At 48.1% G+C, this 14,397-nt stretch overlaps 1 protein-coding gene across 1 annotated transcript; it reads left to right on the forward strand.

Annotated features, from left to right (window-relative positions):
* Positions 1–5,390: 5,390 nt before the first annotated feature.
* On the forward strand, positions 5,391–10,871 carry LOC119381120 (uncharacterized). The gene is made up of 2 exons (XM_037649096.2): positions 5,391–5,723; positions 10,276–10,871. Exons 1-2 carry the CDS (start codon positions 5,476–5,478, stop codon positions 10,565–10,567), a joined length of 540 nt encoding a protein of 179 aa, XP_037505024.1. The 5' UTR covers positions 5,391–5,475; the 3' UTR covers positions 10,568–10,871.
* The last annotated feature ends 3,526 nt before the right edge of the window (positions 10,872–14,397 follow it).

Below are 14,397 nucleotides of genomic sequence, written 5' to 3' on the forward strand. Positions count from 1 at the left end.
AGGTATTTGGTGACCCTACCGCGCCATAAGTTAAGGAGGAAAAACGCATTTGCTAAAAAAAGTTTGAGAACGTTCGGCGCGCCCTGTTGGAATCTAAATGCAGCGCATGTGCGTAGTGAAGGGCAACAGCGCAGAGTAAACCGGGCATGCCAGGGCGACCTGTGCGCATGTTCGAAATAAACGTTTTGTTGATAGTCAACGCTGCATTTGCCTACTTTGCCTGCCTGTCTTCCTACCCGTCGATATGTGTGCTATTGCCCTTCGCTATGGTGAGCCAACAAGCCCAATTTTACACTCGGCTCAGAATCCACGTACTTGGTCTCTCACCTCACCCCCCCCCTCCCCTTCCGAAAAGAGTTCCTGGCTACGGGCCTGGTACGATAAGACGTCTGTTCGAGTCACGGGTTTATTTTAGCTCCGTAATCTGTCAGCGTCGAGAATGCTGGAAGCCAAGCTATTACGAGCTTCATTTCTAGACCGTAGCAGCGTTCACTGCCGGTGCTTGTTAACGCTTGTGATGCACTAATACGCAGCGCCGCATCTGTATAGCACCGCCATCAAACTTACCGAAAAATAACTTTGTTGAAATCTTCGAACTTATGACATAACGGTTCCCGTCCTTGGAGACAATTTCTTTTTAGCGTAAACCCCCAATTAAGCAATATCTTACAACTTTGACAGGCCAGGTGCCTCGGCTGCAAAACGCAGTGCCCTATGGGAGCGATGGCTTACGCTAATTTACCGGAGTAGTGAAAGATAGAGAGGGAGGCCGGGCAAGAGCAAGAGGGACATAGCATATGCGAAGTGTCAAATAGGTCACGATGGAAAAATTGTAGTTCAAAATCCTGCGCTAAATGCAGCTCCACTACTGTGAAACCTGAGGAAGTGCGTAGCACGGGCACCCAGCGACTCCCGCTCGTAGAGTTCCCACTGTTCCGTTTACCAAACCATCGACGGCGTCAATGTTTGAGGCAAGCCTGCAGGGTTTCGCTGACACGAGTAGAATCTTGTTAGTGAGATTCGCAAACTCGGTGTTCGACATGCGCGCTACTTTTGAGGCGCTTTATCGACTTCCTGCTTGTTACAGCAGTTGAGATACGTGTTGTCTGCAGCGTGTTCGGTCAGGTTGTTTCCCCCCTCAAGTGTACCAACGAAGCGCTGGAGAAGCGCCGGTGGGAGGAGCAATCGCGCGCTTTGCGAGGCGGTGGCTCTCTCGCGTGGCGTGGGTGTCAGCCGAATGTTTCCGAAGCATTTTTATCGATGACTTCTTGGTTATTTCTGTTAATTATATTATTCAAAAGAGCTGTTCATTTATTTTAACCCGGTTTTGAGCATTGCTAGCTTTGTTTACGGGCTGTATTGACCACTTGATTTTGAGCGTGGTCACGCCACATGAGATCTGCGGACGTACGACAAGCCGCGCCCCTAAAGGGCAATGCACTTAAAAGAAAGGTTGTTATTTCGGGGCCCTATCCAGGAATCGAACTTTGTTCACGAACACAGCAGCCTGTTTCTCTAACCATTAGGCAACCACATTTCTTTTTCATGCATGGTATTTCTTTCGAGCAGAAATTGCAGTTGCAAGAAACCTAAATTCACACTCAGAGCTGATAAGTGTCTTGCATTTTTGCGGTGAAATAGGCACGTGCGCAAAGCTCAATAAAGCGCAAAGACGTCCTTGAAGCGTGGGCATGAGGCAACATATTCACGATAACGACTAAAATAATCCTGAATACGTTATATCAATCTGGTGGAGTGTCGGTTTGGTGAGATATATATATATATATTATATATATATATATATATATATATATATATATATATATATATAATATATATAAGGTGTTTGTGTGTATGCGCTAATTATTCGAGCAAAGCGACCGCCCCGGAAAGGCGTCCCGGGTTCCGGGTCCCGGGTCCCGGGTTCCGGGTCCCGGGTCCCGGGTTGGTGCCGGGTTGGATCCTCGGACCAGGACGAATTTTTCTCTAAGTAGAAGTTTTCCTTTCTTAGAAACCCACATGGAATTTCTTGTGAAGCGGGTGGTTGTCAATTATAACTTTCCTTGTGTGTGTATTGTTACGTGGTTTAACCGTGTGAAGCGTTGCGCAGCTACTACACATCGCGAAACCGGCAACAAGAGCGCCCCGTTTCGAGGACTGCTGTGGCTGTGGCTGGTGTGCTGCTTCTTCGTGATGAACTTCTTCACGGCCAACATGAGCGCGAGCCTGATGGTCAAGACCGAGGCACCGCGCATACGCACCGTGGCCGACGTGCTGCGGACGCCCGACAAGCGCATTATACTCTTCGCAGACAGCGGGTTCACCGACCTTCTTATGGTACACGCATGTGGTCCAATCAGCAAGCGGGCCAGTCTGTTATCTGTAATAACAGCACGGGAGTGATATTTACGCCATGTAGCCGGTACTGTTTCTCGCATTGTCATTCGAGTAGCTTAGCACCGCCTCACCTTTCGCCAGGGAAAATTAAGCGTTTATTGTTCGCACACCTAATTCAGGGCATTTAGAGCAGTTTTCTTCACCACCGTAAGCTTTCAGTGCGAGAGAGAACCAAGGAAAGGCAGTGAGGTTAGCCGGACGCACGTCCGTTTTGCTACCCGGCACTCGGGGTAAAGGGGCAAAGAGAGATGGACAGGATCATGCGCACACTTGGGTGAGCACATCAAGTCTACTGGCTTTCGCACAGAGCTGTCGGCTTTAAGTATTTCAGCAACGCCTTCGTTGCCTCCTGCGCCACCGAGGCACATGACCATGGTCCTAGAATCTTGGTTGATGAAAATGGTATTGTGTTCAGTTGGTTCAGGAACATCCGGGACGGTTGTCGTTGCGCGTCATAGCCAGCGCAGCTGCACAGGACGTGTTATATTGTCTCTTCGGCCCAGCAGGAGTCGCCTGTAGAGGTGCCCGTCATTAAAATGAGAATCTAGTACGCATTTGTGAATGCAACACCCTTATTAAAAAGGCGTCACAATAACGTAGCATAGGGGCGGGAAATTTGCAATGGTAGTTGTAGCTTCAAAGAAATATCCATTTCATGTAAATTACACTTTTGGAAACTAGGAGACGACCATAAAATGTGTGTGGGATTACGAGCAAGCAAATAATGGTATCTTCCCATATCAGTCCTTTGCAGAGCGATCGAAACCACTAGAGTTCCTTCGTGGGCCAGTCGGGCTGCGTCGTCGGCTGACTGATTAGAGTCAAACTCGCACATATTGAACTCGCACGGGCACGGGAATTATTTCGACGTATCGCATCACTGGCGTACCCAGGAGGGGAGGAGGGGGGAGGTTTAGACCCCCGGCCCCCAGAATTTTTCAATTTTGCATGTGTATATACATGCACACATACAAACGCACGCGCGGATAAAGTATGATTGATCCTTCCCCCACCTCCTTCCGGACAAAGATTTCTGGCTAGGCCCCTGTATCGCCTAATTTGATATTACACTTTTGCAGAATTTACCGGTTTTTTTTTTTCGGGGAGAGAGGGGGCGGGGGGAGGAATTGTGCAAGTTGGCTTTACGGCACTGATTCAAGAGAATGCAAGAAAGGCGACTTCCCGGCAATACGTCACGGCAACATTATGGTCAGCGTAATCGACTAGTCAATTTCACATATAAGAGGCTGAGGTCATCATTTTAAACCAGTGCGCTGAGCAGTTTAGGAAGAGAGTGGAGCTAGTTGGTGTTGATGCCTCAGCTGTGACGTGGTCACTATAGCAAAAAAAAAAAAAAAATAGAAGACTAAAGGTTACGTGACCTGCGTTTGTTGCACAGGGTTGCTTGATCCCTTTGTACGTTCCGCCGTTACAGGTTGGGTCAGGATCAGACGCTCCAGCGCTCTGTGCTGTACAAACCATTTTTTTCCGTTAAGTTTTTACCGCTCTGGTAACTATTCCAAAACAAACCAGTAGGCGCTTCGAGCACCGCATGATGTTCAGCGAATCAGTACGATCAATTATAGAGACGTGTATGAAGAACAACTGAACAAAACTGGCGCGTTGCAAGTAATGCCTTTTTATACAAATCAGTTAATACGAGTGTCTTAAAAAGGCGTCACGCTATGTCCTTTGGCACCTAAGACAGCTTTCCGGCGCTTCGAAAGTACCGTATTGTTTGGAGAGCCTCGCCACAAATTTTGAAGTGAGCTCATGGTAGACTACGTTAAAGGGACACTAAAGTGAAAAACGATTTTTGTCATATTAGTAAATTACTCTTTCACAATTTCAAAACCACTGCGCATACTGCGAGGAGACGCTTGGTAAGTGAGAAAGCGTGCAAAAAGAAATGCGGGTGACGACGCCACCTCAAAATTTCCGCAACAAGCATCATGGCGTCACAGATTTTGATGGCATCTAGTGAGTCCTACGTAGTTCCTAATCATGAAAAATTAAGTACAGTCTCAACGGAGGAAGATTAGCACAAATGACCGCAGGCCGGAACCGCAAAATTGCGACACGCGGCGCTGTTGCTCACGAGCACGCCGATAGCGAGATTGCCAAGTATATTTCCTTTTCCAAAGCAGGGGTGGCCGGCGGTCCGGCGGAAAGCAGCCCAATCTTGCTGTTGGCCCATCCGAAAGCCCCTATCTTAAAGAAGCGCTTGTTCATTGCTTATCGGCAGATGTGGCGACGCACATGATTTCTCTTTTTTTTTTTTCGCTGGAGTTGCGAGCAACCGTATCTTTATCGCTGTTGCCCAGAAAAAAGCTGTTTGTTGGAGTGCTTTCCGCCGGCCACCCCTGCTTTGGAAAATGGAATGTGCTTGGCACTCTCGATATCGGCGTGCTCGGGAAAAACAGAGCCGCGTGTCGCAATCTTGCCGCTCCGGCAACCGGTCACGTGTGCAAATCTTTTTCCATTGAGACTGTACATTGTCCCCTGAGGGGGCCATCGACCTAACATACCAAGTTCCAGGAAATTTCGTTGAGCGAATGTCATGTCGCCGAAATACGAAAAATGCTTGCTAATGTACTTTTATTAAAGTTTATTCATTCATTCACTCAATGTCGCCTTGCTAATGTCGCCAACGTACGAAAAATACGCTTTGAAATCTGTGACGTCCCACGCTGCGATTTCGGCGCGAAATTTAAAAATGGAACTTTCACCTTGGTTTTCTCCTATATTTATAAGCCTATGATGGTGAAATTTACGACGTTCGAGTTGCCTGAGTACAATTTATCAAACTTAACCGATTCCTTGTCTCACTTTAGTGTCCCTTTAGAGGGATTCAACCCGTCCATATATAGAGCGGGTTGAAACAAAATCCCATGCATAAGCTCATGCAACGTAGTAATTGTCATAGATTCATAGCTCGTACATGACACGAAGTTAAAATGCGGTTTCAGATACGCAAATCGAAGCGATATTTAAATCGCACTCCGTCAAGCAAATGGATTTTCCTCTTTGGCGCAGTACTCGGAGCTGGAGTCTTACCGGGCCGTGTACAGCCAAATCATGCGGACGGGCGGCGAGGTGCGACCGGCGGACGTGTTCCTCGAGAAAAACATGCACCGAGTGCTGAAGCAGGACGCGGTGATTCTGCAGGAGAGGTTATCGCTCGACGACCAAGTGGGGCGGCAGTGCCCGAGTTTCGTCGGTCACGGTTTCTTCTACTTCAGTGAAGAGTCTCTGGCGACGCTTATGATTGGCTGGTACGCAAGAGCCGACTTTGACCCTGTGCTCAGGGATGAGTTTGACACCAGGTAATTAGATTAGCACAACAGCTTTTTTTTTTTGGGGGGGGGGGGGGAGTTGTGACTTGCTGAAGGGCACGATAGTGTAGCGCAAAACTCGAAGAGAAAGCCTAAGAGGCTAGCAAGAAAGAAAGACGGCGCAAAACTCACAACTGCTCTTAGCTTATTGCATGTACAGCACATACACACTCTCGAGACCATGCAGGGAACCGCACAGAGCAAATGACCAGCCATCTTGTTCGCGACAAGCTTAGCGATCTCATTTCCGCGTCATATAGCGACACGGACATTTGACTAATACAGTTTCGACCATTGATTAGGGGTGTGCGAATATCAAATTTTTCGAATACGAATCGAATACGAATATCCACCTTCGAATATCGAATCGAATATCGAATATCAAATGAAAAATGGCTCCACAGTAATAATATTTTATTTAACATGTAGCTATTTGAAAAAAAAAAAATCAACAGCCTGACTGGCAACACAACATACACTGCTATCTCCAGAACACAATGTCCAGGCTAGCACAGTGCACATCACAGCACAAGCAAATATCACGGCACAATGAAAGTAATGACTACATGTTATCATGTAGAAATATGAGTTGCTCCACATGATCAGGCAGCAGGCGCTCCCTTCTAACAGAGACACCCCCCCCCCCCCCCCCCCCCCCCCCCCCCCCCCCCCCACTGAAAAGGCACGCTCGCTTGGAACAGGGGGCAAAGCTTTGCCAAAGTGGGGTATCTGAAGGTGCCTACAGTCCGCCACCAGTCACGTGGGTCACTGTCTTTCTTCAGAAGTGGCCCCACATAGTGAACGAGTGGTAGTGCGGCATGTTACGGCCGCATAATATTGAAAATGTATGGTTACATGATCGCCAACAGCGCTGCACGTCGGAGATGCACCAGCAATAAATCATACGTATTGGGGCGCTCGTCGCAGGCAGATAACGTGCGTCCGTGTTCTCACGATGTTTATCGCTCCTCTCGGCAACGTTTTTAGCTATGCGAACGCAGCAGAAATGTGCAAGACGAGTTATTTTATGCATGATAATCGAATCGCATATTCGAATTTTTCGAATATTCGAAACTATTCGAATACACGATTTTCGAATCGAATACGAGTATTTCGAATGTAATATTCGACGAATATTCGAAACTTTCGAATATTCGCACACCCCTACCATTGTTACAAAGCAGATACGAAGGTCCTGGGCCAGCTGTCTCCAAACGAGTTTTCCTGCTTCTTGGACTCCCCCCCCCCTCACTTCGGAGAACGGATTAGACACCTACACCTGCTGTCTTTTCCCTGAACTGAGCGCTTCGGCGGGAAGCTGGCAGCTACGCGCGGGTCTCCTCCGTGGAACACGTGTTTGCAACGAGCTTGTTTTGGTTTAAAGCTGGTGCCTTTGTTCGTAAAAGGATTTTCGGTTCCCAGAAGTGACATTGCCCCCCTTTCTTCCGAACTGGTCGGACGTGGAGAGTGAGAGTGCAGTGGTCCCTGGCATTGTTATCCTGGGGGCGGTGACCTATGTGTCGAAGAGACGGACCCTCCAAAGGCATGCATGTTTGTGATTGGACGTTTGCTAGTTATGCAGCTTCAAAGGCATGCACGTTTGTGATTGGACATTTGCCGCATAAGGAGTTTCCCTGTCTTGGGAATGAAGCGTATTTAAGGAGCAGCAGAGCGTCTGCTCGGGACGGATCGATCGGACTAGATGTCGTTCTGACGATCCTGTCCTCTATGATGTAAATAAAACGTCTGTTAAGTTTTACTCAACGCCGGTCTCTCTGCCTCGGCTTCCTGCTGTTCTGGACATCCCTGGGCCTGCGGTACGACTCCCGCCGCTCAGCTCCACGCTACCCCCTGGGTCCGCATCGGACAACGACGCCGCTCGAAACAACTGGTTGCAGCGGTGGGATGGAGCCAAATACCCGCTCGTAACAACTGGTGGCAGCGGTGGGATGGATCCAAATACCCGCTCGTAACAACTGGATGGCAGCGGTGGGATGGATCCAAATACCCACCCGTAACACCATTGATATGAATATGTTATACCTCTACAACTTCCCGCGCGGTTTTGTCTCGTTCTGCTCTTACCCAAAATCTTTAACTCGTGGCTCACAGCAGGACGATGACTTGTAATTTGATCTGTGCCGTCCCGTGGTGTCATACCTTCCTTACCTTATGCCGCTTCCGGTCAGTTACTTGACTTCCGGGTGTGTACTCAAGTCTCAGTTTCCAGTTCCGGCATGTGCATAACTTTCTTCTGATTTGCCCTTCCGTCTATTGTATAGCTTAGGAAGACCTCTGAGGCAAGTTGGCTCGGAAGTGATCCAGGGCGTCACAAGCCTGCAACAGAAACCCAGGTAGACAGATCGCATCACCCGCAACCAGCGGAGAAGCTAGCACGCTGTATGTACTACAGGGTGTTTCGCACTTAAAGGAAAACTCGAACCACATCGCAATGCGCTCCGAGTTTTCCCCTAAGTGCAAAACAGCCTGTACATTCCAACAGGGTGCGTTGAATTTGAGCCAGTTTCTTACTCTTACTTATGAATTTGCCGAGTCTTGTTTTTAATACAGAAAAGATTTATTCCGATGCACAGTTTACACTGTAAGTCAATGAAGTTTGAGTGAAAGGCGTTGTAATACACCTGTCGAAGGCCCAACTTCCCTTCGGTATGTCAGCCAGATGCAGTTGCAGCATGGAATCGACATAAGTGTTGTGCAATATTACACGGTGTGTTATACAGTGTATCACTTATACAATGTTATGTAATCAGTGGATCGTATGAAACCATGTGCAATGTCAAACGAAATAATAACAATGCAAAGCAAAATACATCTCACCCATCAAATATGCAAACAGTAGTGTGACTTTCTAAGTCCTTATCGGCGGTTGGTAAAGCGCTGAAGCATGTGTGTTACTCTGGTGATTTGTTGGCGCAGTAGTTGGATGGTATATGTGCCCTTGCCTTTGTGTTTTATTTGAAGGCCTAGAATTCGGAGCCTATCTGCCCTCGGTATGAAGTTTCCATTCAGATACAAGGTGACATCTGGTGGTTTGTCGTTCTTTTTCCGTTGTTTAAACACGATCAGGTGTTCCGACTTCTCAGCTGCACAAGTGAGTCCTCCGGCTAAGGCACCCCCTTGAACCATGGTCGCGATTTAGGCAGCGCGCTTAGTGCGAAGTAGCTCCTGGATTTGCATGAATCATCTGCGTAGATTCTCTTTTGGCTTGACAGCGATGGCTGTGGGCGGAGCTTATATTTTTTTTAGTTTTTAACCAACTATATAGGCTCCGTGCAGACGTAACCGACGTAACTCCGCTGCCCGAGCGAAGGCGTCCCTAGCGGCAAGAAGCGCAGATTTGGCGGGATGCTCTCACGCGCTCGCAATGGGGTGAAATCGAGGAACGATGCCTTTTACGATGAGTATACTTGTCGTGCTTTTCGCGCTTGGCCAGTGAGCAGAGCGACGGTCCGTCCGCGTTATCAACGCGATCAGTCAGCCGCAGCAGGTGGACGATAAGAATAATATTGCATAAAACATCGCTCCGCGATTGCACCCCTGGTCGCTCCACGCTCCCGCTGGGACGGCGCGAGGTATCTTCGCGGGCAGTTTGTTTTGTGTCGGTTGCGCTGTTCGTAGGAATGCCGAACTCCAGGAATAATTGCTGCGTTGTTGGGTGCAATAACACCTACAGGAATTCTCCGGGCACGCGTTTTTAGCGGTTTCCATTTAGAGAATATGAACGGAATCGGCTTGAACGGTGGATCGCACTCGTTCGACGACAAGAGTTTCGTGAATAGATGGGGTATTTTATTTTTCTTTGCGAGTGAGAATTTATGGATGCTACATTGCACTACAGCAACGATGGGTCTAATTGGACACCCGGGCCGTACAGCAGAATATGCAGCAGGCAATTTGTAGGAAATGCCAAGTCAAACGAAGAGACGCACCTAGCATGCAATCCATCGATATTTCCTGAGCACTACAGGTTCACACAGATGGAAAGCGTTTTTTCATTCAGCGGCCGTGACGGTGCAATTGCTGGCATCAGCAATTTCAAGCTGCCGCTGAGTTCGCTGCCGCGTTAGCCCGATGGTGATAAGCTGTGATTGCTTAGTGAGCGAGGCGGCCCGCGTTACACGTGCGCAGTTTCGCTCAACGGGCTCGTCACCTCCGTTGTCTTCCCCCAGCTCATGCATTTTATGTTGCCGCGTTCGCCTGAGGATGCACGAGGTCTGGCGAAAAGAAGCACACGCGCTAACGCTACGTTCTCTGACAGCTGCTAACAATTTGACGTCTTTTGGAAGCAAACGGGAAAGAGAAAGCCTCAAGCGAAGCACGAAAGCACGACGCAGTGGCTTACCGCCGCCTGCGTCGTCTGCTCCCTTATCCCGCCAAATCTGCTCCCGTGGCCGCTTTGGCGCTGGACGCAGCGCGCGACTGTGGCGGCTCCTAACGTATGCACGGTGCCCATAGTTTGAGCTTTCTTGTGGCCATCTAGTTCCGAAGAGTCCAGTGAGCGTACGTGTGAACCTATTCGCAGGCTGAAATGGTTCGTGGAGAGCGGTCTGCTGCAGCGGTTCCGGCAGGAGGTATCCCCTATCGGGGAGGAATGTATGCTGCGCATGAGCGACAAGGCGGACATGCAGAACCGCACCCTGATGTTCGAAGACCTCAGGCCACTCTTCTTGCTTTCACTGCTGCTGCTGCAGGCAGCCGCCGTGGTCTTCGTCATCGAGCTGCTTGTCGCGACTGTGAACAGAAGACGAGCAGGACGTAGAGCAAAACACATCCCTGGATCCTGCAGCACTGAATCGCTCGAACAAACTGCCTGAAATATAAACGTCAATCTTTAAGGGGCCCTGCAACACTTTTCCTAGTAATCGTTGAATGAGCTCCCTATCGAAGTTTATTGCCTCACAAATCGGTTGTCGCAAAAATTTTTCAATTTATCAAGTACGAGTGGTGTTACAGGGACTCATTGCGCGTTTTGAGCGCTTTTTCTCTTCCTTAGTTTTGACGAACGTGCTCGGAGCTACACAGGGCAAAATGTGTTGCACGGTCTCTTTAACGCACCATTTCGAAAGCAAGTGGTCTGTCTCTTATCGACAGCGTCCGAAAACAAAGCCGTGCAGAGTACACCCGCAAAGACGGCATTTAATGCCTCAGCAAGCATATCTTCCTGACTTAGATAAACAGCGCCGCATACACACTATGCACTACACGTATTTCTAGTGGAAAGGACGTAGGCACATTTGGTACTTCGCAAGAGGTTATTGTATCACCGACTTTGTATTGTTCTTACCTCTTTGCTTTGTTTTCGCGAGTCTGACATCATCGCGTGGTGTAATCCTGCAGGATCGAAGCACTGGCGCCTAGCGTATTCTAGACAGTGTGCAGACTCTGAATCATGTTAGAAGTCACCTGGCACAGAACGGGAAATCTAAGGCTTGTATATGTTATGCCGAAGATCTCAGCCGGGAATATGATGGCTGATCTACCTTGATCAGCGGGCGATGCATGTTGTAGTAAGCGCTGAAGAGCGTTGACCTCGTTTTGCACTTTGTTATCACTGATTGTAAGTGTTAATTCAGGCATGTATTTGATTTACATGGATAAAGTTTCTTACGTTCTTCAATGCAAGGCTTCTGTATGATGGTACAACGTCATGGAAACAGCCACATTGCATGAACAAACTTCTACTGTCATCTTGATTTCAGTGAATGTTTACTCAACCATGTGCTGCTCCATGAGAGCTAGCAGTGGTGTACATCACGAATGTTCAAGCACAGTGACTCAGGATTACAACAGTACTCTGTGCGCTGGCTGAAGTAAAAACCTGTCAGAATTCAATATAAATAGAAACTTGGGCCGGTTGCATATTTCAAGTATACTGAATGAATTTTGTACAGGGTTTTACGTCACTTATTGTTTAGTGTTTTTATGTCACTTAGGCTCCTGTTTACTTTCGTGGTGAAGCCGTATCAGGCTGAATGGCCGTTATCTTCGTTTCAATCTTTTGCCGATCTCTGCAGAAATAAAACCATGCACTCACTCGAATTCTAGATGACCTGCGCTTGAGCGAAGCATTTCCTTTGCAACGTGTGCATCGCTTTCTTCAGAGTGCTTCGTCGAACCACTGGTCTTACAGAACTTGAAATGCCATAGTTCGGGTTCATATGAAAGATGACAAGTGCCGTGGCATGACGTAATATTAGCGAAACCGTAAACGTGAACAGACTATGGAGTGATAATGCTGTGTAAAATTAGAGACATTCATTACATTCTCTGACAAAGCCTCCCGTATAGGCCGCACTGACATTCAGTCCTCAGAATTTTCTAATAGATATTTATCATGCAGGCTCACATCAATATACTACAGTTGAACTGCAAGAAAGTAGACCCGTGCTCTCTGCCTCTAGATTTATCGACGCACATTGAGCGTAGCGACTGTGGATCGAAGACGTGCTTACCGAAGAGCATTGCTGGATCCTCATGTTCTCTTTAAATGTTCAGTAATTCACATTATTTAACACCCCAAAGCACAAATATGATCTTGGGTGTTGAGGACAACAATGGTGTCCCGAAATTCTTATGAGCACGTAATGGGTCGCATTTTTTTTCAGGGTGACCCATGATTTCAGCGAATACGGTGTATCTGCTTTGTACTGCTTTCCTGACGTTCGCTAGCATCACGAAGAACTGTGCTAGAAATACTATACGGCATCGAGACAGTATGCAGAACTGTCAGCAAAGTCGCCAGTGAATATAGTGAGAACAAGTTTCGAGTAGTCCAAGGAAGGAAGAAACAGGAGAGGGAGGGAAGGCAGAGATGATAACTCGTTCAGAAAAACTGGTATGCTACCTTACACTGGGGAAATGATAGGGAGGTTTGAAAACTAGAATTAGAGAGAAAAAGAGAAAGGGGGAAGCACAAACACACAAAGTCACACTCCTCACAGTCACAATATCGCCATTGGTCTATAACCGCCGGCGCAACTCTGTTGTCTTCAAGAACTTGAGCAATGTTTTCGTCGCCTTCATCCGCGATGACCTCTCGGGACTACATTCCAATATGATTACAAAGTGTCTAAGAAGTTATGCAAGCATAGTAGGTCAAAGATGCGCTCACAAATAGTTTACTTCCACAAACATGGAAACAGTTACCGCAGAACATCCGACAGGTAAAAATTATGCCAAGGAACTTAATTTCTGCTGGGATGTAAGCTAAATGTCACAGTTTCGCCTTAAAGGTGAAGCAGTGAATGCGATAGCAACAAATCAGACAGTTATACGAAAAAAGTTTAGCATCACCCTTAGCATGGGACCTGGCGTAACTCAACAAATAATAATAATATCTGGGGTTTAACGTCCCAAAACCACGATATGATTATGAGAGACGCCGTAGCGGAGGGCTCCGGAAATTTCGACCACCTGGGGTTCTTCAACGTGCACCTAAATTTAAGTACACGGGCCTCAAACATTTTCGCCTCCATCGAAAATGCAGCCGCCGCGGCCGGGATTCGATCCCGCAACCTTCGGGTCAGCAGTAGAGCGCCATAACCACTAGCCCACCGTGGCGGGGCGGCCTAACTCAAACAAAACGCCGGCGTAAGGAAACATAGCCACAGCTGAGAGCAAATCGACCGTTGCGCTGTCTATAGCTTCAAGGAAAACTTTGCGAAGATAACGCAACGCGTACAACGGTATGAGCCATCGGCTGATGCTCTGCAAAGATACGGCAGGTGCGACCGCGGGCGACAACGCCGGGCTGGCCAAAGTACGCAATTCCTGCCGCAGCCGTGCAGCCTCTCGCCTCCCCACCCCTCCGGCAGCCCTCCATACGCTTTTCGCGGGACGGAGTCGGCCGGCGCGTTTCTTCTCTGCTAGAGTCGCGATCTACCGCGCTCGCACGCTTTCACTCGCCCATAGAACATACGACGCGCGGGGCGATGTTATCGATTTGGAGTTTATACAGAGCATGACGGCGACGGCGACGGCAAAAATGCCCCTGGAGTGTTCATATAACTGCTATCGCAAGATAAGATCAGTAGGCCGTCCCGAACACTTTACAGCGACTTATGGGACATGCCGTAGTGGAGGGCTCCTAATTAAATTCGGCCAGCTAGGTTTGCTTAACGGGCACATAAATCTAAGCACGGGGGCGTTTCACATTACGTTCCAATAAAACACGGCAGCAACGGCAGGAAGATGCCATGACTGCCACGCAGAGGGTCCGGGTTCAAATCCCATCGGATCCTGAATATTTTTTTCTGATTTCATTTTTTTTCTTATTTCACACGGTAGGGGTTATGGACACCGGCGGCGGATAACTACGGCACTGTTTTTGTGATCTCATACAGCTTTCACTGCAAAAGAAAAAACCTGACAGAAGCTAGTCAGAGTTACAGTCGAAGTAATGCCGCTTATACGAAAGCAATGTAGCGAAACACCATACTGCGACTCCCGAAACGCGTCATGTATGAGGCGTGTACTCATACATGACGCTCTCGTGCTACACCTCTCCATACTTTTCGCCATAGTACCGCCGCGACATACTATACGTTCCTTGTGCGTGTCTGAATGTATATGGCCATAGGTTCGATTACCGCCAAGCAAAAGATAACTTTTGAAGTATGTAGGAACGACACACCACGACAAGACG

This window comes from Rhipicephalus sanguineus, chromosome 2, assembly GCF_013339695.2.
Source record: "Rhipicephalus sanguineus isolate Rsan-2018 chromosome 2, BIME_Rsan_1.4, whole genome shotgun sequence".
Taxonomy (NCBI): Eukaryota; Metazoa; Arthropoda; class Arachnida; order Ixodida; family Ixodidae; genus Rhipicephalus; species Rhipicephalus sanguineus.